Here is a 26349-nt window from a genome sequence, read left to right as displayed (position 1 = left end):
TGCATCTCCAGCACTGCTTGATATGTATTAGGTGCTCAGTAATTATTTGTCAGATGAATGAGTAAGAATGTTCCCGGCAGGAGAACAGCTTGAGCAAAGGCCAGCAGGTACAGATCCAGGTGGTGGCGGTGGAGCTGGGAGCCAGAACTCAGGCTCAGCATCTGCCCTTCTGTCTCTGATGCCTTCAGATTTCCTAGACAGCGTGCCCCACAAGGGTACCCGTCAGTGTTGCTTCACCACCCCGCAGAGTCTGCATTATCAGAGGCGTTCAGTTTATATTTGTTGAATGCGTGAAAGGGAGAAATTTTGGAGCTGGTGTTTCCCAACCATCTCTCTCAATAGGAGAATGGGAAGAGTGCCCAGAGAGGTGTGCCCAAGATGGCATTCATTCCACAAATATTTATCCAGTACCAGCTGCACGCTGGGCCCTAGGGGCACAGTGATGAGTAGAACCAGACATGGCCCCTTCCCTCCAAGGGCTTACCCTCTAGTGGGGGCACAGATGGTAATTGGTGGATCACAGAACTACCCAGTGAGATCAGGGCCCCTGAGAAAAAGCCCAAGAGGCTCTAAGCAAGTAGAGACAAAGATCTGACCCAAGCTGAGGGGGTCAGAGAATGTTCTGGAGGAAATAGGACTTGGTTGAGATAGAAAGGCTAAGTGGGCATTTGTTGGGGATGAGAATGAGAAATGGTAGATGGACAGCATGGGCTAAGGCTCAGAGGCAGAACAGCACCTAGTTCGTTTGAGGAGGTGGAAGAGGGTCAAAGTGGCTAGAGCGTGGAGGAGGAGGAGGTGAGCAGAGGGAAGCAGAGCTAGAGAGGGCCAGGCTGTCCAGGGCCATGGAAGGGATTCTCTGATATTTATCTTAAGGTCAGCAAGAGGCCACTGGGGAGTTATTGAAGCACAGGAGACAGGGTTGTGGGAACACACTCAGATGTGTGTTTCTAAGGGAGTGCATATTGCAGGCACCCAGTTGGGCGGCCACGGCCATGTGCCAGTGGTGAGCTGGCAGTGAGAGTGAGGGAGAGCTGTCCACTGATGTTTGGGGAAGAAATTGCAAAGAGGACTCTGGTTTCTGGCTTAGCACCTGGACACAGAGGGGGTGTAAAGCCATCAGAGTAAGGGATGCAGTTTCCAGGGGAGACTGAGAGCCTGCTCTTGAACGAGTGGCTTCTAAAAGTATCTTGATGACATCATGCGGAGGTGTCAAGTGGGCAGTGGCCTGTTCAGATCCCAGAGGGGCCTCCACGGAGGTTGGGGGTCCCTTGACTGCAGCAGCCAGAGTTAAGGAGCAGCTCTGCTTGTCTGACTCCTGCTGGTAACAGAAGCCAGAAGAGAGGCCCAGTGGGGTGGGGTCAGTTGGAGGCTGGCCACGTGCTCCAGCCTGCCTGGAGCCTGTCATCTGCACGGTGATGGAGTGCATTTCTCGGTACCATAGTAGATTTGGGCTCAGCAGTTGGCTCTAAGTGCTTCTGGCCCTGACGTTTGGAGACAAGCACCATGGGCTACAGGAGGGCTGGGATGGGGGAGGGAGCTCAGGGGACGGGAGCCACAGCCTGCTGGGGCCTGCTGCTTGTCTGAATAAATACATGTTTACCCGACAGCCACACATATACCTCACGTCACACCCTGTCACCCTGGTGGGGTGGGGATTGGGGTGTTTGAGGGCAGGAAGGGGAGAGTATGTCTGTGTGTAAGGGAGGTGATGGCCTGTAGGTTTGTGCTCTGAAGTCCAGTGGCCTCAGAGGACAGGAATATTTCAAAGTCCAGGTAGGAAGGACAGAGTCTGAAAATGCCTCCCTTGTTTTTCTTCCTTCATTTAGCTAAGATCTTGGCCAGAAACACCAACTCTTCTCCAAGCGATGATGCTGGGAAACAGGGGAGTCAGAATCTGGGACAGGTATTGAGGTCGGCTGGGGAGACTCAACATAAAGCCCTTGACTTGGGGAACCAGAGGGAAATTTAATTAATATGTATATGCAACTTCTTTGTCAATTTCTAGGGGTGTGATGATGCCAGCTCTGACCCAGGAGCACAATCTGTATTCACTCACAGAGGCCCAAGGAAGAAGGAAGTAGTACAATTCCCAAGGTAGTACTTAGTGGTTGTCATTTCGTCCTTTAGGGGAACAAGGGAACTACTTTCATAAAATAAATACTTCATTTAAGATCCATATTGAGCTGCCTCTTGTTAGATTGCAAGGCCTCACGAGGCCACAGGCTTTGCCATATCTATCGGATGTAGCCTAAGCTCAGACAAAGTCCTGTGAGAGTTCTCCTTGAGAAACCAGCTCTAAGTTAGCTTGAAAGAAGTGACAGCCTGCCTGCAATCACCATAATTGATAGCTTGTGAGGCAGAGACAGTAAATAATTGTTCCACAAGTTTCAAGAGCAAGCGTAATTAGTACCGTTAACAATCTTAGGTGATTAATTGGTTCATTCAGTACCAGTGTGAATAGGGGAGAACATGAGTGGGAGAGGGGGGCTGGAGGCTCCCCAAACTCCCAGCCATGGTGCATTGCTCGTCAGCCAGGATCTAGCCTCTGAAACAGCATCTGATAGTCAGGTGGCATTAACCTCTGAGAACTGGGACTCCAGGGGCCAGGGCAGAGGGCAGGTCATAGAGCAAGAGCTCACTGAGTTTGGCCACATCAGTGAAGACTCGAGGGAAGAAAGAATTGGATTTGACTTCCATGCTGTTTCATGATAGCCAAAGGTCAGAAAGCTGTTGTTTGTGGAAATAAAACAGATCGATTGATTCATGTAGGAGGGGAGGAAGCAACTGATTCATCGAGCTCTAGGCTCCCTGGGTTAGAGGGACCGCAGGAGCCCACGTAACCAGTCTCTTGGCCACTGAGCTGAACTGCTCTTGGGCATCCCTGTCAGAGGAGACTGGATTATATTTTTAAATTCTCCAAGGAAAGATGTTCTAAAACAGGGATAGCACACAGCTTTCAAGTCATACATCAACTTCAATCCAATGATAGAAGCTGCTTAGAGCACTGGGCTGGGAATCCTGCAGCCAAAACTGAGGAAGAGCTCTGTGATCGTTTGGCATTGTCTGCCCTGAGTCCAAAGAGGAGAAGAGGCAGCCTGAGTGCCAGCCTCTGGCAGATCTTTAGAACCTGCCTGAGTCACCCAGGCTGATCTGACACTTTGCTCCAGTGTGGTTTCCTGGGGCCTCAATTACTGCCATTTAGGAGCAAAACTGGTCTTTGTCTCGCCTTTAGGGGACTGAGAGGTTGTGGGAGACAAAGCGAGTGATGGCTATAGACCCGACTTGTTGAAGGCCTCTCTCTTACTCCTGGAAGACCGGGGAGATTACAACATGAAGCCCTGAGCAGCGGGCTGGAGAGTCTGGTCCAGCCTGTCAGGTTCATCCAGGCTGTACTTTGCCTTTGTCTGGATGCCAGCCCTTACTAGGCGGGTGGCATCTTCTCGCTGGAAAGAGCTGGTGCACTGGGCGCTTTGCAGTCGGGCAGAGCTGAGTCCCAAGCTTGGCCCCTCCTTGCTCAAACTGTCTAAACCTGTTTCCTGCCCTTTACAATGGGATGCAGCCTCCAGGACCATGGTGAGCACTGAAAAGGAGAAAGTGGATAAAACTAGTACAGTGCTGGTCAATGAACACCTGAACTCTCTCCCTGAAACATTAAGACCAGTCGGACTGGGGGAACCTCTGCAGAACAAATGGTGGCCATAGCTGCACCCCTTCAACCCTCATTAAGCCAGGCTCCCCCTCCAGGGTCCTCTTGCTGTTGTTTCTTCCCCATCATCCCATCCTCAGGGCCAGAGAGCATACACTGGGTGTGCTGGATTTGGGGGCCAACCCCACTGTCCTGACATGTGGGTCCTGAGCCTGGGGAAGGGCTCTGGGGAGAGAATGTGGAATTCTCTAGGGGTCGAGGTGAGGGGAAAAGGGAGCAAAAGCAGATGTAGCAAAGTCTAGAAGAGGCTTCCCCTTCCTTGGCCACAGGCTGCCTCCCCCACCAAAAGGCAGAGGCACATTCGCAGCAACAAACATACTCGCATATTTGCAAGCTACAGTACAAACGAGCGGCAAACCTAATGATTCGTGATTATTATTTGAAGGGTCCCACTGTTACAGATTTATTTGTCATTTCTTGTAATAACACCGATGGTAATGAATTCATTTGTATTAATGTGAGTGTCACGCAGACTTCCGTCGAAATTCCGCATTAATTAATGTACCATTAAAACAAAGTGTCGCCCAATTAATATCAAACGGAGGTAAGGCTGCCAGGGTCCTCTTCATCTGGGTTTCATTTGTAATTCATGGTATTAGCACCCTGCTTAATGAAAGTCATTTGCAATTCCTACCCGTGGTCTCTCCCACGTCCTAGGGGAAGGCCAGTGGCCCTCAGAGCTGGCTTCACTGGGCACCCTGGGGCCAGGAGGAGGAGGGCTGGGGGAGAGTCGGTTTCTTGGTAGAAAGTGGCCTCCGCAGTTCTTAACTCCAGGAGTGGCATGGGGAGACCCTGGGAACTTGCTGACCCAATTGGTCATTGAGTTGAATCGTCCAGGACACGTGGAAGCACCTTCTCTGGGTTCTGTTAGGAAAGGGGAGGCTGGTTTGTTTCTTGTCGAGTCTGATCTTAACAGATGAGACCATGCTGTCCTAGAAACACCTTCGAGCAGGGTGCATCTGGGACTCTGGGTCTCTATCTTGTCTTGGGGTCAGTCTGGTGGTCTTTGTGAGCCAAGACTCTCGCCTGTCCCTGAGGCCAGTGTGGTGGTCCTCAGTCTACCAGGCACAGTAGACCACAGAGTTGGGCTCCTTGCCCTGTTTTTCCCACAATCCCCTTGAAGGGACCCTCTCCCCAGAGCCTTAGGAACAGACGCTTCACGCCACCCCGGCCTTTAAAGCCTCGGGACCCCTATCATGGGAAAGTTCTCAAGGACAACAGAGCAGGGCGCCCTCCTCCTGCCCAGGTGTGTTGCTTGGATGAGTGGGTCTCGCTGAGTCACCCCCACCAAAGCAGGAGAATGGGAGACTGCCATTACCTGGTTGTAAAGAGATTCGTCACATTGATGGGAGCTGTTGCTGCCACTGTTACGATGGGTCAGGCACTGGGCTGAGTGTTTCATAATCACCTTCATCATTTATGAAGTCCTTCATCTAGGACTCACAAATCCCAGAGGCAGGTATTTTTATCTCCATTTTCTACACGAGGAAACTGAGGCTCCAAGAGTCTTAGTACTTTCCCAACATCACGCAGAAGTGGAAGAGGGGGCAGGACAGACATCTGGGTTGGTTGCAGTGTCTTAGTATCTTCCTGTCCTTTTGGGACCGTTTGAGAGCTAGTGAGAGAGAGAGCCCCCAAGGTGCCCTTTGCTCTTCCCAGAATGAATGTTCTTCCTCGGGTTGTTGCCCACACTCAGGGTCTGTGCTCTGCAATACTAGTGCCGAGCAAACACCTACCACCAGCGGTGTGGCTTTTTAACCTGTGTTCTGTGCACGTGAGAGTGTAATATGTCTCAGTAGAGAGCAACACACTGAAAAAGAAGGACAGGGAGAGGCACATGCCTTTATTACTTTTGGCTCAGTGCATGCTGCCTTTATATCTTCTGAAGATAGCCTCAAATGAAGAGACTGGCTTTGTAGCAGGAGAGCCTTGGATTAGATTTCAGGAAGGACTTACAGTCATACCCTTGTAGAGCGGGAAGGGAATGTGGAGAGAATGGGCTTCAACTCCCTCACTTGACGAATGAGGACTTGAAGGCCAAAGAGGCTTGTAACTTGCCCAGGGTCCCACGGAACCACATTGATTTTAGGTCTTCTGCTCCCTGGCCCAGTGCTCCTTGTACTTGAAGGGTAAGAGTGATGGATGTTCACGCTCATTATCAGAGAAATGCAAATCAAAACCACAATGAGGTACCTTCTCACACCAGTCAGAATGGCTGCCATCAAAAAGTCTACAAACAATAAATGCTGGAGGGGGTGCGGAGAAAAGGGAACCCTCTTACACTGTTGGTGGGAATGCAAACTAGTACAGCCTCTAGGGAGAACAGTGTGGAGATTCCTTAAAAACCTGGAAATAGAACTGCCATACAACCCAGCAATCCCACTGCTGGGCATACACACCGAGGAAACCAGAATTGAAAGGGACACGTGTACCCCAATGTTCATCACAGCACTGTTTATAATAGCCAGGACATGGAAGCAACCTAGATGTCCATCAGCAGATGAATGGATAAGGAAGCTGTGGTACATATACACAATGGAGTATTACTCAGCTATAAAAAGGAATGCATTTGAGTCAGTTCTAATGAGGTGGATGAAACTGGAACCTATTATACAGAGTGAAGTAAGTCAGAAAGAGAAGCATCAATACAGTATATTAATGCATATATATGGTATTTAGAAAGACAGTAACAATGACCCTATATGCAAGACAGCAAAAGAGACACAGATGTAAAGTACAGACTTTTGGACTATGTGAGAGAAGGCGAATGTAGGATGATTTGAGAGAATAGCATTGAAACATGTATATTACCATATGTAAAATAGGTGACCAGTACAAGTTCGATGCATGAAGCAGGGTACTCAAAGTTGGTGCTCTGGGACAGCCCAGAGGGATGGAGTGGGGAAGAAGGTGAGAGGGGATTCAGGATGGGGGCACACATGTACACACATGACTGATTCACGTCGATGTATGGCAGAAACCACCACAATCTTGTAAAGTAATTAGCTTCCAATTAAAATAAATTAATTTAAAAAAAGAGTGATGGATGTTGAGGGAGTCACCCCCACCCTTGCCCAGACAAGGGAGCGGAAGACTGGGGAGGAAGCATAGTGGTGGGGGTCTGCCACCACCGCCATCTGTGTGACTTCGGTCAGTCCCTTCACTCTGCATCTCGGCTTTCTCATCTACAGAGCAGGGTGACTGGTTACGGCAGTGCTTTTCACCCTAGGCTGTACGTGGGCATTCCTCTGGGAACTTAAAACACACAGAGGCTAGGGTGGGCTGCAGCATTGATATAGTTTAAAAGCTCCCCACATTTTCTAATACACAGCTAGGGGAGTAAACTGCTGGATAAGGTGCTTTCTAAAGTCCTCTGCAGCCATGATATCCCCAATCTCTCTCCACTTAACAAAGCTTAAACCTTTTCCCAAGGTCTCTTAACCCAGTGAGTTCCTGTAGCTGCACTCTCCCCACCTGGGTCCTGCGCCCCGGGCCCTCAAGCCTCCTCTCTCCAGCCCTCACCATCCTAGTGCCCCTGCAGCCAGGTATGCAGCCTCCCTCAGCCTGTCAGCCTTTAAGCCCCCAGGCACCAAGTGACAGGTTCCACTTATCACATCACACCGCCTGAAGGGCCAGCAGCAGTGGCCACAGGGAGGAGATCAGAGAGGCAAAACCCTCACCAGGCCTAGACCACACCTGCTGCCTGCCGGGGCCTCTGCTGCCTCCTTCACCCAGCCCTTCAGAGTGCACCCCCAACTGGAGGGTGGAGCCCAAGGGGCGGGGGTGGAGAGATGAGCAGAAGTTGCATTGCTTGAGCTGTCTTCTTATTCAGAATCCATTTATTAGCCTCAGCTTCCATAGATGTAGGGCCCGCCCCAAGGAGATTTGCATATTCGTTTTGTTTAACATGATTCATTATCATGCAGGGAAGGAATTTGGGGCTGGAAGATGGAACCCCATTTGTGAGCCATGGAGCTGTGCACAGAGAGCTCAGGGCAGCATTGGAAGCCTCGCACAACCCAGAGTGGGCTCCATTAGTACAGAGATGGGGGTGTGTGCCATAGGGAGGACCCCCACCCCGACTCTCATCCTGGACTATTACCTCTGCTGAAAGCAGAGCAAGGACCTCAGCCTTTAGAGGCATCCCCTGCCCTTTCAGAACTTTCCCCGAGAAGTAACATTCACTAAGTGCTTTACAGCTTATAGACCCTTACATCTGCCCCATGAGATAATAACATTATGATACAGCCTAAGATTGGTGGAGCATCCGTTATGCACTAAGCATGTATTGTGTGTTATCTCCCATAAGCCTCACAATAATCCCATGGGGCGGGTTTTCTTATTATGCCCATCTATAAGGAAACTGAGGCTCAGAGAGGTTGCCTAACTTCTGTAAAGTCACACAGCAAATAAAGGGTAGAGCTGTGAGTCATAGAGCACATTACCTTTTGCTCTTGCTCCTCAAAGCCTCCTTTATCATATCGTTCTTGCCCACAAATAACCACTTGTAATTGCTTGTAACCATTTTCCTGTGGAAAGATAAGGAATGTGCATACAGGCAGTGCAGTCTTGTACTGTGTTGCTCCGTTCAGTTTTTGGGATTGATGGATGAAAGAACCTGACAGCTCCTGGTAACTGACTCCTCCCCTTCCACCATCTTCCTGGTGGCACCTGGCACCTGTAAAGTCCTGAGCCTGGAACCTCTGCATGGCCTAAGTCATTCTGTGGCAACCCCTTTAAACATCCTTAGTAGGCCCTGGCATTTAACATGAATGAGAGGATCCAAGTTTGTCAAGGTCATCTTGGCCATCCCCCTGCCTCCTGGACCTAATACATTTGCTTACTCAGCACTGAGAATAGTATAGCATGGTGCTGAAGAGCCTGGGCTCTGGCGCAGCCTGCCTGAGTGCAAGTCCCAGAGTACCTGCTTAGTATACATGGCCTTGGACATCTGGAAAATGGGGATAGTAATGATGTCTGTCTCACAAGCTGCCAAGAGGATTATACAAGATAGTGCATGGGAAGTACTTACAACAGGGCCTCACCATAGGAAGTCCTCAGTAGGTGTGAGTTATTACCCTAGACCCCTGGAAGGCCTTTCTTGTTTTTAAAAAATCCCAGGAGACTCCATTCTTTATCAGTTGCCACTTTCCAGAATCTACCAAGTCTCATGACCAGCCACCTCATGCCTTAGGCATAGCCTCTTTCTGTCCTGAACTCAGCCTGCTGCAGTCGTAGGCTCGGGGACAGTGTCCTGGAACCCAGATGACCCTGGTTCTGGGACTCCAAGGTAGGTTTCTAGAGAGGACTCTTCTATATGTCTCATTGTAGCTTTCCCTAATTTTTTGCCTTAGAATTTTCTCCTTCTGCAGAAAGTTATAAAGATTTTATTTTGACCTTTGACTTTTCAAAGTGAATCATTGTATTGCCTTCACAGCTCTGTGTGGAAGGGCAGGGCAGGGACTGTTGTACCCATTTCCTGTATGGGAAAACTGAGGCATTTGATGTTTGCGTTGATGCCCTGTAGCAACAGAGAAGGAAGTCATATAGATTGTTTTTGGAAAGCTGGAATTTGACCCAGAGTTTCAGGACAGTTGTTTCTGATTTCTTTTTTCCCAGTCAGGCCAATGTGCATGAGGAGTGGGGGTGGGGGCGGGTAATCGTCATTGAATGGATCCTTTCCTGCCTCCAGAAGCCAGTTTCCAAGTTCCTGTTGTGGGAGGGAGCAGGGAAAGCTCCCAGGAGTCCATTGGGCGACACTCTCAGGTTGGGGAAGGGTGAGATGGTAAAAGTGAACAGCCAAGGTCTGGATTCCTGCCTCCACTCTGATTCGTGTTACTCCTGCCATGCCATAGAGAGGGAGGTGGGATCACAGTCCTGAGGGAGGGGGTGTTGAACTGCTGGTGTTGAAAGCAGCATGTCATGGAGACTGGAGCCAGCATGGGCACAGGGGCTGTCTTGCTGCCACAGCCCTTCCTGTCCCCTTCTCCCTCCATGGGTCCTGCAGCCAGCTGCTGGGTCACTCTGCCAGCCATGCACTGTCCATGAGGCATCACGCCCTATACTGCAGCATGCCCCCTCCCTCAGCTCCTGCAGGTCTGCAGGTGAGAGCAGGGAGAGAGTGGCTGTAGGAAGGCAGGTGCAAGGTCAGCCCTGGAGTGTGGGTGCTGCATGGAAGTGGCACACAGGGATGGAGTGGATCTTGAAACTCTTCTGTTATTCATTCTGCTGGAAGGTCCCTGGGCCGGGGTGCTCAGTAGCACGGGGAGTGAGAAAAACTACCTGGATCGCCTTAATCTCTGAATAAAGAGATAGCTGGGGCCATTTCATATTTGGGTATCCTCCCTGGCTTTGAAAACCAAATTTCTGAGAAGAAAGAAGGGAGACCTCAGATGTTCCTCTGATGAGCTTCTTCCAGTCAGGCACGTCCAGCATCTCTGTAAAGCAGGGCCTAGGAGTGTGGGCAGAAGACAGTGTCTCAATCCCAGCCTGGGCTTGTGTACATAGGAAGCCCAGGCAGCCAGGCCACTTCGGGGAAGGGAGAGAGCCTCGGTCCCCCGTGCTGGTTGGTGATGTCTGTTCCCTAGAAAAACTATCAGCAGGAATGTGTGTGGAGATGTGGAGAGGGCACAAGTTCCTGGAGCAGAGTGGGCCAGCATTCTGGGGGCTGCTGTGTACACCAGTCTGACTGAAGCAGAGGGTCTCAGTAGGACAAAAACGAAAGATGAGTTTGGAAAGGGAAGTTTGACCAGACTATGGTGACATTCAAGTGCAGCAGGAACTTGCCTTGGACAGGAAAGAGGAGCCAGTGATGGTGTTTGAGGAGAAAAATAAGATGAAGGGTCAGTGCTTTAGGGCAGTAACTCTCCAAGATTAGTTACAGGAGCAGAGCTGAAAGAGGGGAGGCCACTGCAGTGGTTCAGCCATAGGGAGGTTTTCTCAATTTTTATATTAATGTTATCAGTCATATATGCATGAGTTTAAAAGTCAAATAGTAAAGCTAGGCTTATAATAAAAATAGCAGTGCCCTGCCTCATTCTTTCCCATTCCTGATTCCCACTCTGAGATAACCTCATTCAATTTCTGATGGCTACTGATAGTTACCTTATTTCCAAATTGCATGCTTATACATTTTTTTAGTTTTAGACATTATCTATCGACTTTCAGCTGTGAAGGATGAGAATTGAACTTCTACACCACCCTTTACCTCATCTTTGCTACACACACATACACACACCACTCTTAATGTGCTCTGCCCATCCTTCCAACATAATTATATTCCTCCTTTTAGCTCACACAACATTTAGTGTATGCAGCATTATAATTATGTAAATATTATTCATGGCTGAGCCACATAGTGTACCGTACTGTCATTATATTTCCAGTGTAATTATATCCCTTCTTTTGCTTTCTGTAGAATTAATAATTACCTCATTTTGTTTGCTTGCTTAGTGATCTATAAACCTATCATTTGTTCACCCCTAAATATTCTGACATAATTGAATACCGCCTCTCCATGTATTAAAAGTATATTGATTTTTAAATGCAGTTTATGTTTTTCTTGGCAACAGTCTCCCTGGAGCATTGATCCTCCTGCTCCAATCTGGACTGGGTATGCTCTGGCTTGCTTGCTATTCTGGAGGCTGAATGGCTAAAGGGGCCTGATGTAGGGTATGCATAAGGGAGGTAAGGAAGTCACTCAAAGTCCATTTTTCTTTCTCCTGCATTACATCTCCTGTTACATGGGTTCCCTAATATCTTCTATCTCAGTTTCTGCCTTCATTTTCGTAGAACACACCCTCCATTAGTTTCATGAACAAGAATTCATGGGGAATCTCTTAAAATTCTGTTTTGAAAAATGTGTTTATTTTGCATGCATGTGTGTTGACAGTTTGGCTGGGTATAGAACTCTAGAATAAAACTAGTTTTCCTCATATTGTGAAATCATTTTTCCTTTGTGTTCTGGCTGTTAAGAACTTTGGTGCCATTTTGATTCTTGACCCTTTGATTGTGGCCTTTTGTTTTCTCTTTGAAAGTCTCTAGGATTTTTTTGTCTAAATCCTCAGTGTTTGAAATGTCATCGTTTTATGCTTCAGTGTGGAACTTTCTTCTGAACAGATAGTGTCTCTTTCCATTTGGAAGCATGTTCTTCAGTTTGGGGAGTTTTCTTATTTTACTTCTTGGATAATTTCCTCCCCTTGATTTGCTCTGTTTTCTCTCTGGAATCCCTGTTAGTTGGGAGTTGAATTTTCTAAACTACTCTAATTTTCTTACTTTCCTCCCCTGTTTAAGTTTCTTTAAGTTTTGTCCTAGTTTTGGAGAAATTTCTTTATCTTCCAACTCTTCTGTTGAGCTTTTACTATCTACTAGCTCTTTCTTCTTCTTGAAAGATTATTTCAAAGATGCTGTCTTATGTTATCTCTCTCAGTTCAGTTCAGTCACTCAGTCGTGTCCAACTTATTGTGACCCTGTGGACTGCAGCACTCCAGCCTTCTCTATCCATCACCGACTACCAGAGCTTGCTCAAACTCATGTCCTTTGAGTTGGTGATGCCATCTAACCATCTTGTCCTCTGTCGTCCCCTTCTCCTGCCTTCAGTCTTTCCCAGCATCAGAGTCTTTTTCCAATGAGTCAGTTCTTTACATCAGGTGGCCAAAGTATTGGAGTTTCAGCATCAGTCCTTCCAATGAATATTCAGGACTGATTTCCTTTAGGATTGACTTGTCTCCTTAAACATGTTAAAGATATGTATTGTTGTTACTCCTTTTTTACTATTTTCCTCTCTGTCTTTCACATTAGAAGCTCTTCTCAAATGTTTAGTGACCTTTAGTTGTCTGTTCATATTTAAGAGTGAGTTCACATTTACCTGCCTGGAAGCTCACTAGGCCTATTAGGACAGGGTAGGAAGGAGGGTGGGCTTCCCTGGAAGCTCAGCAGGTAAAGAATCTGCCTGTAATGCAGAGACCCCAGTTTGTTTCCTGGGTCAGGAAGATTCTCTGGAGAAAGGATAGGCTACCCACTCCAGTATTCTTGGGCTTCCCTGGTGGCTCAGATGGTCAAGAATCTGCCTGCAATGCGGGAGACCTGGGTTCCATCACTGGGTTGGGAAGATCCCCTGGAGAAGGGAATGGCTACCCACTCCAGTATTCTTTCCTGGGAAATCCCATGGACAGAGGAACCTGGCAGGTTACAGTCCATGGGATTGCAAAGAATCAGACATGACTGAGTGACTAAGCACAGCACAAGAAGGAGGGTGCTGCGTATTAACCAGTGGACTTGATAATTAGGTGAGGACTTGGATTTGTATGTATTGGGGGTATTCAACATGTAAATATTTTTTCTCTTGGGCCAGTTTTCCCTATCTCCTGCCTGGCTGTCAGCCTTCACAAGGCTGAATGATTATAAGAGGCCTGACTGGAGATGGGAATGAGGGGAGATGCCGCTTTTCACTTAACCTCCCAGTTTTCAGTGCCTCTTCCAGCTCCCAGTCTGAGTCCAGAACCTGACTACCTCAGCCCCTCCAGAACGCAAACCTCATATCTTCTGCAAGAGCTGGGGAAGGCATCTGGGAGTCTTACCACTCTTAAAGATTTGCAGCCAGTCTTCCTGTTTTGAGTATCACTTTGTGTCTCCACTTCCTGAGCTTTCCTGAGATTCTAAGATGCTAGCCAGAGTTTCAGCTTTCCCTTCTCTCCTAAGGCAGTTTCCAGTTGCGTCTGTTTCCAGGATTTTGTTGACACCAATCATCCGTTGTCACCTCCTTTCCTGTTCTTTTTGCGCTTATGGATGTATGCATTTTAGACTTCCATACTGTCATTTTGGTGAGGGGTTGGGACAGAAACAGAAATCAGTGGGTATGTTCAATCTGCTGTGTTTAACAGCAAGGCCTGATTTTGTTAAAACATTTATTGAATGCCTTCTATGTGCCAGTGACAGTGCTAGGACTTCGGAGGTGCTAAGGTAAATCACAGAGAGAGGGGGAGGATTTGAGGAATGTGGAAGGAAGGCTTGACAGAGCCTGATGATTGGTGAGGAGTGGGAGGCCAGAGAGAGGGGCACATCCGGCAGGTGAAGACACTGGCAGAACTCGGGGATTCATGTTAGATTCATCCACTGGGGATGGAAGTTAGGTAAGCACTTTGATGCAGGTCTTTCCAGGATTCAGAATAGACAGTATGGAGCCAGAGGCTGAGAAAGGAGGAGGCTCTTGGAGATAGGAGAGCACTGAGCTTGCTCCATGGAGAATGGAACAGCTGAGGAGTCCAGCTCAGTCCAGAGAAAGTGCTTGAGCCACATTAGGGTATGCGGGGCTTGGGGCCCAGCCCTGTGAGGCTCATTCTGCCCACAGAGCTGGCACGTCCACCTGACAGTAATCCTGGCCCTCAGGGAAGATCTAACACCTTTTAGAGTCCAGTGCACAGCGTCTGAGAGAGAACAGACACTGGTCGACAGAAGAGATGTTGTAACTGATCTCTTCCAGCCTCCTCTGCAGAGGGAGGTGCTGGAGCATGTGTGCATGTGTGTGGGTATGGTACATGTGTGGGTGTTTGTACATACCATGTGCCCTCTCCCTGACCAGAATGAGGGCACCTGAAACATCCACGGAGGCCCAGTGGGCACCCGCCTCTCCTGGTTCTCCTCCTTGCACCAGTTCTCTTCTTAGACCTTGCTCTCATCTGGTGCCCACACAGGCCTTCTTCTTGTTTGAGAAAGAAATACAGCCCATATCTCCCATAGACTTCATTTCTTCTCCTCTATAAGCTAGAATGCCAAAAGCCTCCCAAACTTCATACCATCCCCAAGCTCCCCAGTAGGCCCCGGCTCCAGAGTCATAAGTGAAAAAAAGAACCTCTTTGGCATCAGTGGAGACCAAGACATGGGCACCTCCACTTTGCCTGGCACCACCTACCCCTCCACCCCCATCAGAAACGTCTTTACTTATAACTTTAATTATTCTAGTCACAGTGGGAGCCCATTTCCTTCTCCCCAGTGAAAGTGTGCAAATTTTGAGACCCTTCTTCCTTCTGAAATTCTTTTTGGGCTAAAACTCTCTACCAACGCTCTCTTCCCTAACCCAGACAACTTGAATCTACCATCTTTGGGCGTGTCATCCCCAGCCCTTCTATAGAGGAAATGAACCAGTTCTGCTTGAGCAGGAGCCCTGAGCTCACTCTCTACCCTCATCTCCAGGGTTCCCAAGGTCTGGGAACACAGAGGTGACCTGGTTTTAAATCCTACTCATCACTTAAAGCTGTGTGACTTTGGACCAGTAGCTTCATTTCTCTGAGGTTCCATTTCCCCATCTGGGAAAAGGAGGTAATGAGATAAAATTTGTAACAATGCTGACAGGTGAAGGGTTGAGTCCCTTCCTCAGGGACCAGCAGCCCAGCCTCTGAGCCACAAGCTCAGTCCAGGAGGGTCTGTTCACCAAGGCACTGGCACCTTGTCAGAAGTCCATCTGTCAAGAATTTATTACTAATGCATTTTATAACAGGCTTTATAATAAGATATTAAAGACTGTGGCAGCATCTAGCAAGCATTCCATAAATATTAATAATGCCTTTAGAGATGGCACCTACAATGGAAACGATTGGGCTTGTTTCGAGGTTTGGTCCAGGACTGAGAATAAATCTCACGGGCGGGGAGGTGGGTGCACTATGAAGATGAGAGGGTATGGCAGGCTTATGTCTCTTTCTGATCTTTCTCATGCTGCTCTGAATTTTTTTTTACTTCTTGTCTTTTGTTCACAACTTTCCCTCTAGAATCTCTCTTTTGCTCCTTAAAGTTTTCCTTTCCTTTCTTCCCAACTGTCTTCCCTCTGTCTGCTCTCACAAACTCTCTCCCCTGCATCCCCAGTCTGCTTTGGCCCCCAGTTCTGCCCCTTTCACATCCCCCTTGGTCTTCCTTCCGCCTTCCCCCTTCTCTCCCTTCCTCTTTGTTTGTACTCTCTCCACCTGTTTCTTCCACCCTCTGTGCTGCCTGTCTGGCCCTCTTCCTCCCTCGCTGCCCCTGCGCCCCTCACCCGTTCCAGTGAGCACCCCCGGCCACCTCTGTAGAAACCCAGAGTAACGCGGCTCACACTGCATGTGAGAAGTGAGCTATTTATCATTATTATTAACGAACAAGATCCCTGAAATGGTAGAACTTTGCCAGAGTCTATTCCCTTGTCACCCCAGGAGTAGCAAAAAGATTTATTTGTCTCTGAATTGCACAGGGTGGCCCGTTTACAGCAGGTCCGTCAGGAGTGATGCGGAGCTTAAATGGGGAGTGGAAAGAGTGCGGGGCCTGCCCGGTCTGTGACCTGCATGGAGCGGGCCTCTCACCGAGAGGGATGGTCTGGTAGGGCAGGAGATTTGCTGGGGACTATGCCTCACCACACTGCCCGGCCCCCAGGAGGCACGGGCAGTGCACTTGAGGAGATGTCCCAGAAGCTGTGAAGGAGAGGACAGGGCTGGACAGGGGGTGCCGTGGAGGAAGGAGCTCTGGAAGCCGACCTGAGACAGAGACATGGGCTAAGAGGCCTGTCTCAGGAACGGGGGTAATCACGTCCTGTGCAGCCTTTCCTTCGGAGACCAGCTGCTCCTTTCCAGCACAGAGGTGGACCCGGAGCCACTTTCCACAGTGAATATGTGGGGAGAAGTTGCCCTAGAATGGGGCTTCCCCACCCCCAGCCAAAACGGGCCATTTGGGCTACTTTTTCATGGCCCTGGCCCACCTGACAGATGGTTCTGTAGACCCCGAACTCTAAGACCAGACACTATAGAGGCACTGTCCCACTGGTCCCCTGACTCCAGGTGGGCAGAAGCTGACTCTCTGGGGCATCTCTTCTCCAGGTCTGTCCTGGATGATTGTGTCAGCCCCATGGTCAAGCTCTCCCAGACCTACCCTCCCACCCCACATGCTCGCTGACCTTCACAATGACCTGAGTGGATTTGCATGTTAGGAGGAGTGTCTGGGGACACTTGAAAAGAAGACAGAGCCGACATTCATTCATCCGGGCCTCTCTCCTCTCCCCATGTTAGCTCTTGTGCCTTCAGCAGTTATGAGCTTTGGTTTTTATGGCCCAGCTGTGAGCGTGAAAGGCCAGATCCCAGCAGGCGAGGGGCAGGATGAACCTGGGGCGAGGTATGCAGTGAGGAGGCCTTGCCGTGGCTGGATGCGTCCTGAGCAGACCAGGTTGGCAAGGAGCTGAGACCCATGCAGGCTGGAATGAGCAGGTGGTACCCACAGAAAGAACAGCATGGACTGTGTCTCAGGACCACAGCCAAGGACAGGAGGGGAGGGCCAGACAGGTTCTGTGAAGGCTGGGGCAGGGGAGGCCCTCAGAGCCCTCGTCTCTGCTTTCTGCTTTACCATGCCCTATGCTCACTGCAGATGGGCTTCCTCTACACCTCTGTTTCTGTAGCTTCTGTGTGACTTTCAGCCTGTTGTGGGACCCACTCTACCCCAACCAGGTAGCAGGAATCTTTCTTTCAAGTTCCCATGGAAAGTTGCTTTAATTTACAAGACCCCATCTGATTGGCCTGCTTGAGTCATGTGTTTACCCCTGGACCAATCGCATGTGGCCTGGGTCTGAAGTCACTTGGTACAAACACGGCTGCCTAGATCCATCCCTTTGGTAAAAAGAGCATCTCTGCTTGGAAGGAGGGTGGGCCAGGACACAGTGGGTAGTGTCTCTGGGTAGCGTAAGTAAAGCACTTGAGTTAAGACACCTGATTTCCAGGCACAGCTCTGCCATTAAGCACATGTGAGACAGAAAGCCTGGAAGTGCACCCTCTTACTTTTCCCATCTAAAAACTGGGGAGACTAGGCTGGATAATCTCCAAGGTGCCTTCCAGCTTCCACATTGAAGCCATCTTCTCGCTGAGTGGTGCATGGTCAGGCCTGGCCTCCGTGCTCCTCCAGGAACTCCTCTCACCCTTCCATCAGATCCCACCCCTCGTCTCACATTCTCCAAACCCACTCTGGAGGGTCTTCAGAGGTTCTCCCATCCTGTCTGCAACAGCCGTGAACCATTCAACAGAGGTGTTCTCTTCCTGAATTCTGATCTACCCATTTGTCTAAATTCGTGATGAAGAGATCAGCCATTTACCCTGCTTCTAATCCCCCCACACCACTTTAAATAGGCTCATCTCATGCCGCCTGTGATGGTATTTTATTACCACCATAATAATGGTAGTGACCATTTATGAGTATCACTCAATATTGCTGTGTGCCCGGCTCAGTGAGAGGTTTTCTCCCCACACCTTAGCTCATGTAAAAGTTTCCCACTACCCCAGGATATATAGGTAGTGTTAACAGCTCCACCTTTACATTTTCCTTTACATAGGGAAACTGAGACCAAAATAATAAATTTAACAGCACATGTCCAGGGTCTCCACCCAACAAGGGAAAAGGCTGGGGCTCAAACTTAGGAGGTCTGACTCAGAGCCCACACTCTGAGCACCAGGTGTTAATTGCCTACGATGTACTTGAAAATCCAGATGTGCGTGGCCCCATGGAGGAAATCTGCTTGCGTTGAGTGTCAACCTGTGAACGTATCTGATGTTTCTGTGAACCAGTAGCTGGGTGCTCCAAGAATCCCCCAGTGTATGTGCTGGTGAGAGTCCCCTCCCCCCATGTCCCAGAAAAGCATGGTGCCCAGGATTGGGAATGCAGGAGGTCAGCATTCTTTCCTCTCCAATGGCCTGTCCCTTCTAAGGGAATGGCTCCTTGTCAGGCCTATTTAAAACCTTTTCTAAGTTACGCAGAAGTTAAATGGGTTTTCACTGCAGGGCATGAAACATAATCCAACAAGGTCAGACACAGGACCATCCCTTCCTTTCCCCCTTTTCCTGTCTTCTTGGAGCTTGCTCTTAAATCCTCTGACCAGATGCTCAGAGAGCCTTCGCCCCAGACTATGCAGTATGGATGAGTGAAATGTCCTTTCCTCCCTGAGGCAGGCAGCTGGAGAGCTGACATTCTCGTGGGAGCCGTCTCTCTCCTCTGGGCACTGACTCCATGTGGGGTGTGCTCTGAAGTGCTATCCAGCTGCCTCACTGGGGGTTGGCCACCCTGAAATCAGAACATGTCTATCCCTCTTGTGGCAAGAGCTACAGGCTGCAATGGCATGCTGTGCTCTGGAGCTTGGGCCTGACACTGGCACTCCTGAGATGTGTATGTTGGATGTAGAGACGGGGAGGAGGGAAGAGAGAGAGCTGTAGGTTAGCTGAGAACCTCATGAAGATCTCCTCCAGACCAGTCTCTGTGGTTGGCATGTTGGGATGGAGGCTGGCATTGCTCACCCCAGCACCTGGGGAGTTCAGTTTCTGGGGCTTTGAACGTGTGGCTTGGGGTAGGTCCTTTGCAGAGTGCCTGCATCTGTCAGGGTTCCCCAGGAAACAGTTCATCTCGGATAGTTCCAATAAAGGCATTTCAGTGAAGAGACAACTTCCAGAGGGGGTGCAGGGCTAGAGCGACACTGAGGGATATTGAGGCTCCAAGGACTAGCAACACTGGCAAGTTCTTTCTACTCTTAGGACTGGAGAGGCAAGGGGAAGGGCTGGAGCCACTGAAACCTGGGGCTGGAGAGGAGGGGCTGCTGGGTTGGAGCTGGAGGGACTGGGAAAGTAACACTTCAAACCCTTTCTCCTCCTGCCTCCTCCCCAAACTCTGGGCTCCTACCAGCCCCTCCCATTGGCAACCTGGGAATGCAGTGCACTGAGGCCACCCTGGCTTGGGAGGCGGGCAGGGGGTGGGTCATGGCAGAGAAGGGTGCTCGGTGGATCTGGGGACTGCAGACAGGGAACGCCCAGCACAGGATCATTAGCAGTCATGGTGCTTCTTTATGCCTCCCTGCCCTACCCTTGGAGATGTTCTTGTCTGCCACCCTCTAGAAGGCATTCAGGCAATAAAATCACAACTGCCATCTTCTGAGCACTTAATATATTCTGGGAAGTTTATACTCAGGAGCTCGTGTACTCTTCACATTAACTGTATGAAATATTATTAACTTTGATGCACAGAAAGGGGATTAAGGATCAGAGAGATGAAGTAACTAGCCCAAAGACACACAATAAGACTTAGGTTCCAACAGAAGTCTGTCCATCCCTGAAATCTAGCACCTGTCCCCTCTGCCCCCTTGTACACTTGAACATTTTCCCTCTTTTGGAGAGAAAGAGAGCATCTGTTTTCCAAGCCACTGAGCTGGGTAGGGCAGACCTCGCAAAGGCAAAGCAGGTGCAGGAACTCAGAAGTGTAAGGGAGTGTGCTGGTTTGGAGAAGTACAAATAGCTCTACGTGCCAGGAAATAGTAAACTGGTAAGAAAAGATATTGCACATGATCTTAGCCAAAAGGCTAGGATATGATACCTGCCAGGAAATAAAGCGAGAAGGGGGAGACAAGACCAGACTATGAGGCTTGTATCCTATGCAGAGGGGCATGGAGCATCAAGGATGGGATGGAGGAGAGGGGTCTTACCTGTCTGCCCCTATCTTCAGCGTGGTTTGGAAAAGGATAGGATGTAAGCCTGTCCATTCAGGTGGACACTTGCCTGGTGATGGGGGAGGGGCAGCACACTCAGAGAGAAACAGTGGCAATTCGGTGGCTTTGTCCTCTGGAGGCCCTTTCCAGCCCAATTAGAGGTCTTACAGAGAACACACTTGCCTCCAGCAGACAGCCCTGGGGAAGGGCTTCCAGTATGCCTGAGACTGGTCTTCAAAGAGAGAAGCTTCTCGAGGTAGTGACCCAGGTCATGGGCAGCAGCACAGAGATGGGCAGCTGTGTGATGTCTTCCTTGATAGGAGCCCTGCAGGTGTCCGAAGGTACTCAGTCATTGTCCCAGTGTAAAAAGATCACACAGGAATGTTGTCTCTGCCCTCAGGGAACTTTCAGGCCAGTCCCACACTCTGGGCTAGAGGGTACCACCCATGCTGGCAGGTGACCTCAGCACTGTGTGGAAGACTTAGGGGAATAAACTGCCCTCAAGGTTTACAGAAGTGTTTAGAGCTAAGAGATAGGCTTAGAATGAACTATACCTGAATTTAGGGTCTTTGCCATTGCCTAGCTGGGTGACTTGGATGAGTTCCTTAACCTGTCTGAGCCTTGGCTTCCTTTTTGAAAGAGGGATCATAGCAAGCACCTAGAAAGCTACTTGTCACGGAGCTGATGGGTGCAGCTCACAGCCTAGATGTGGCACAGCACCGTCAGTGAGCAGGAGCAGGAATTGTTTCTTCCTGCCTCTGGGCAGAGCCTCCTTAGGTAGCCTATCTTCTGATGTGTCCAGAGCTCACTGAGTCAAGAGTAAATTTACTCACGCAGAATTTTGCAGATGTGGCTTACCTGCCAAGCATTGTGGTGGGCACGATCGTGATGAGAGCTGACAGTTGGGCAGAGGATGCAAACAGATACTTAGAATACAATGTGCTAAGATGCTGCCATAGAGATTCGTTCATGTCTTCATAAAGGATGCTTACTGGACACCGGCCATGTGGCAGGCACCTGCTGGGCCAGGCAGATAGAGCTCTATGGTTTCTATGGAGCACATGTGCAATGAGAGACAGGCACTGGCTGGGGAATTACAGAGGAACTGTGGGTGATCAAACATTCCAGGGTGCTATGGGACCCTGAATATAATAGTGGCAGGGGTTGGGAGCACGGTAGGGGCTGACCCGCCTGAAGGGTCTGGAAGGCTTCCATGAGGAAGTTACATTTAACCAGAAACCCCAAGTCAGAAAGGGGCAGGGGTCTATCTACAAACACAGTGTGTAGCAAAGGGAATCATGGAAGGCTCCCAGGAGGTGGTGACATTTGAGCAGGCTTTGTGGGCCTCTCTGGTGACAGGCTGCCATGGCCCAGGGATGTTATGTGGATGCCCCACCCCTAGGCAAGTCAAGAAATCTCTGTGGGCCAGCCCCACCACAGACTCTATGCCACCTCCCCATATTACACATCTTCCAGCTCCCTGTCCTTGGAACCTCCCAACACATAGACTCCTGGCTGCCCTCCAGAGCAGCCCATGCCTGAGGCTTGGGCAGCCAAGGGGCACCTAACAGAGAAAGCAGAACTGCCAAGAAACAGGGGTTTGGGGACCAAAAGGCCCTCATCCGGAACTTCAGGATAAGTAGATCATCTTTGGAACTGGTGCTGTTATAGCCACCAGGAGGCCATCAAAAAATGGAGCAAAAAAAAATAGATATAGCGTTTTAAATTCCTGTGAACCCTTTTAGAATAAAAATGACAAAGCCGCAGGTCTGGTTGGCTGGAGGGACGTGGTTAATGGGCTTTGGGGGAATAGTCACTGATGGAGGCAGCTGCTCTGAGCTCCAGCTCACCCTTTTATTTGCTCTGTTTCACCCCCAGAACACACCGGTGGGGACGCCCATTTTCATTGTGAACGCCACGGACCCTGACCTGGGCGCAGGCGGCAGCGTCCTCTACTCCTTCCAGCCCCCCTCCCAGTTCTTTGCCGTCGACAGCGCACGCGGCATCGTCACAGTGATCCGGGAGCTGGACTACGAGACCACGCAGGCCTACCAGCTCACCGTCAACGCCACGGTGAGTCCCTGTGCCAGGGGCCCAGGCGGCCAGATGCCAGCCTCCTGCCCTCAGAGAGGGCACAGGATGTCAGCCTCCTTCCCTGCTGGGCAAGGCTTATAATGGTGTTGCTGATGATCATAATAATGATAACAACAGCTGATGTTCCTGAGGGTTCGTGCTATGTCCCTGGTGCTGTGGGGAGCACTCGAGTGGATTGTCTCCTTTAAACCTCACAACGGTGCTATGGCCCATTTTATAGATGAGGAAACAGAGGCACAGGAGCAATTCAGTGACCTCCAGCACCTGCACCATGGGTCATTCCTAGTGCAGGATGTCCTCTTGCTCTGAGACCCAAGACAGGTGTCAGCCCAGCTGTGTCCTGCACCACCCAGCATGCAGGAGTCAGAGTCTAGCATCCTGGCCACTGCGCTGGAGCAGTGATACTTACACAGAAGGGAACATCCATCAGTGCCAAGCACTGTGCTTGGGTCCTGGGAATTCCAAGATGAATTAGTCAGGAGAGGGAAGTTGAAGAGGAATAATTATCCTATTTTATAGCTGACACTATTGAGACACAAACCGATGAGGGTGGGCAGCAAGAACCCAAGCCTGGGTTGTCCAGGGCCCCACGGCCAGGAGTCTCCAGATCTCCAGAACGTCATAGCTGCGTGGCCTCTATCACCAGCGGTTGCGGAGGGGCTGGAGGACAGGCAGGCCACGGCCTCAGTAGAGTTCTCTCCTTGCTCGCCCTGCTTCCTGCTCCTGGCCATGGCCTCCAAGCGCAGCTGGAGCCTTTAGCTGGCAGCAGGGCGAGAGCTGGCCTGTTGGTTCTTAGACTTCTGTTTACAAAGCTTAGACCAACTGTTAAACAAATCACAGGAGTCCCTCTTGAGCCTCTGGGACTCATTAGCCTGACCCACAGCATCCACCACCTGGCCCCATGTCACTGCAGGGGGGCTGCCCGTAGCTCTGTGGGCTCTACTTGGCAGGTCACAGAGCTCAGATCCCAGGGGAAGACACACTGCATTGGGGCTAGGGACCAGTTGGAAACATGAGGTTCCCCCAGGATTGGACAAGATCCAGAGAGGCCTCCCAGACCAGGAAATGCAAACTTGGTCCAGGGACCCTGGGGAGGCCACTGCAGATGATACTCATGTTCTTGCCTTCTCCCCTGGTTAAGTGTTGGCTGCCTGGGAGGACATGTGTGCTGCTATTTGTGAAACTGACTTCTGGGATCAAAGGGACTTATAAGACCGGAATCCACTTTTGGGGCACATCTATATCCTTCCGCACACCCTTGCACACTCACTTAAGGTGGTGCCCCTCCCACCACTCTCCATTTCCTTACACTGGGGCCCAGAAATGCACAGATGCTTGTTCTCTTTTTCAGTGTGAACTTGTCCTTGTGGGATATTTTCCATCTGCAGTGAAAATGGCTTCGGGCTGGGCCAGTGGCAAAGAGAGCAGAGCTGGGCATAGGCACGAATCTGGGTGGCTGGGCCTATTGAGAGGCCTGGGCTCAAGCTGGGATGGTGAATGTGGTTAAACTGCCATCAATCTTCCAGCGACCAGGCCTTGAAGCAGTGGAACAGGAGGGGCCCTGGAACTAACTCCCTTAGGTCTTGGTGGTTCCCCCATCTGATGCACAAGTCCCTCTGAGGGCTGGCACTGTGCCCTTGGCCGCTGGGCATCTCCCCAAGGAGATTCTCCCATGTGGCATCGCAGGGAACATCTGGGTCTCCAGCCTCCGCTGGGTGGGTGGTGGGTGGGAAAACATGCAACTCCTCTGGGAACAAGTTGCTGAGACCTGTAGGCGCCAGAGTGACAGCTGGAAGCCTGGCCAGGTGCCTGCCTGCCAGATGTGCCCACTGCCGTCCCCTTTCCCCAGCCATGGAGTCCAGGCTGGGCTGTATGGGGGCATCTATGGCAGAGGCAGGGCTGCAGCCACAGGTGTGGGACAGGAAGGGCAGGTGCCAGACTGGACAAAGCCAGCTGCCCACAGAAGCCGGTAGGAGCAAATCATAACCATCGGCATCTCCAGCCCCAGAGGTCAAGGGCCTTCCTGATGGGCCTCCCACTCTGGCTCTGTCTGCCTGATGCCCATTCCAGTCCCTAGGTGAGAGCTCTCACCACTCTCTAGGGTGGTCCCCGAGCCTGGGCTGTGGGCCCCATCATCTTGGAGGCTGGGAGACTGTCTCTACTGTGGTTTGGAGGGACACAGCTCCTCCTGCCTCCAGACTCTCCCCTACCTTGCTGCAGCCATGACCCATCCTCAAAGCCTCTCCTCTGTCTCCCTGGCTGCCCCCAAGGACTCTTTAGGACAGCCAGCCCTTCCTTCTCCTTGAAGGCTCAGCATCTGTCTCTGGAGGGCAGGAGCAGGCACTGGGCTTGTAATGTGGGGACTGCCTTGCATCGTTCACATTATCCCAAACAGACCAAGGGAGATCTAACCTAAGGACAGTCACTTCTCCAGTCCCAGGGCAGAGAATTTACAAGGCCTAGAGTCCATAGAGGTCATTCCCGCGAGTCCCTTCATCTCACAGAAGAAGTCGAGACTCCAAAATAGGAGATAACTTATTTGAGGTAACTTAGCAAGTCAGCAACTGGGCTGAGGTTAGGGCCTCAAATCAAGACAGATCAAGTCAAAACGACTTGAGTTGAATCCTGGCTACACTCTTACCAGCTGTGTGACTCACAGCAAGTTACTTAACCTGTCTGAGTCTGTTGAACTGAAATAACGGGCACCCCACCAAAGCGAGTGAGGTGTCTAGTACAGTGCCTGATGTATAATCTATTCAGCATGTAGTTTCTATTCTTCTTGGCTATTGTTATTCAGTAGCAGCAACTATTTCACATTTAGGGTAATAGAAAATGGGTTTGGCTTTTCTTTCTTGGTGAGCTTTTATAGGCCTGCATTTCCAACTGTGAGGGTTTAAACATTGCCTGCTTGGCCACATGGCTTCTCAAGCTTCCTTCCCAGAGTCCCCCAAATGTTACAGGCCCCGGAGCTCCCCCTACTGGTTCTACCAGCAAAATTGCTTGACCAGTCAACCCAGAGTGCAGGGCAGGGGTGCAGGGCCCAGACTAGCCCCTTCTGCAGTCAAAGGGCTTTTCTTCTGAGGAACTCTCCCATCCTAGTCAATTCCTTTGCTGTCCCTGAAAGAGAGGGTGCAGGAAGTAGGCATGGAGGGAGCAGTGGCCCCCAGGCTGAATCCAGAGAAGGAGCTAAGGGCCACACCATTCCTTTATCCCAAGGCAGTCACCCCGCCCACCAGAGGTCACACTGGTCAAGCCTGGGGGCGGGGGGCGGGGGTGGCTCCGCCCCAGCCCTGCTTTGTGACTGTGGATACGCCGCCTTCCACTGGGCCTTGGGGGCCCTGTGTGTGTTTTCCTGCACAGGTCAGAGATCACTGAGGGTTCTTAGAGTTCCTGAGCTCTGTGTGCTAATGTCCTTCCCTGTGGGAGTGTAGGAGTACGTGTGTACGTCTGTGCACACGTTTGTGCACATGGGTGTTGTGCGTGTGTGTCCGTGTGTGTCCTTGTCCATATCACTTGACCTAAGCTGATGTGTTCTTTGTCCTTCTAAGGATCAAGATAAGACCAGGCCTCTGTCTACCCTGGCCAACTTGGCCATCATCATCACAGACGTCCAGGACATGGACCCCATCTTCATCAACCTGCCTTACAGCACCAACATCTACGAGCATTCTCCCCCGGTAAGACCCTCCCCGCCCTTGTGAGACGTCCCTCTGCACTTCCGGTGGGCATGGAGGCCCTGTTTGGTGGGATGGGCTCCTTGGTGTTTCTGGCTCCCACGTGCCTGGCAGTGATGAGTGTCCCAGCGCATTGAAAACCCAACCTCCTCTTCCACCCTACCTCCTCGCTGTCTCACTTCATCCCCAGAGCTCTCCAAGGGACAGAGAGAAGAGACTGGCTAGTGCAAGTGAAGGGCAGCAGTTCAGAAAGCTTCATGTGGGGTGATGGGAAATGGGGATGCCCGTGGAAAATCCAGCCTGAACTGGAGAGTGAATTTGGACTCAGCCAGGCTCACCAAAACATCAGTGGGGCTCAGCCACACCCGCCACGGGTCAGCTGGTCAATCCACCTCTCTTGGCCAGCCAAGATG

The 26349-nt window shown here is 50.5% G+C and overlaps 1 protein-coding gene across 6 annotated transcripts in view; it reads left to right on the top strand.

Annotated features, from left to right (window-relative positions):
• The window catches only part of CDH23 (cadherin related 23), a 439149-nt gene that overhangs the window by 151301 nt on the left and 261499 nt on the right, over positions 1-26349 (top strand). For all 6 annotated transcript variants that reach the window (XR_015156859.1, XM_086382172.1, XM_086382174.1 and 3 more), the window contains exons 7-8: positions 22047-22241; positions 25811-25939. Coding sequence is in view for 5 of the 6 variants with exons in the window: in XM_086382172.1 (XP_086238298.1) it covers positions 22047-22241; positions 25811-25939 (324 nt within the window). In the remaining variant the exon portion in view is untranslated. The remainder of the gene's footprint in view (positions 1-22046; positions 22242-25810; positions 25940-26349) is intronic.

The sequence above is a fragment of the Bos grunniens genome, chromosome 28, assembly GCF_055505025.1.
Source record: "Bos grunniens cultivar Pamir isolate PY7600 chromosome 28, Bosgru_T2T1.0, whole genome shotgun sequence".
Lineage (NCBI taxonomy): Eukaryota > Metazoa > Chordata > Mammalia > Artiodactyla > Bovidae > Bos > Bos grunniens.
Note: the sequence above shows the minus strand (reverse complement) of the source record. Positions and strands in the feature narration are given on the sequence as shown.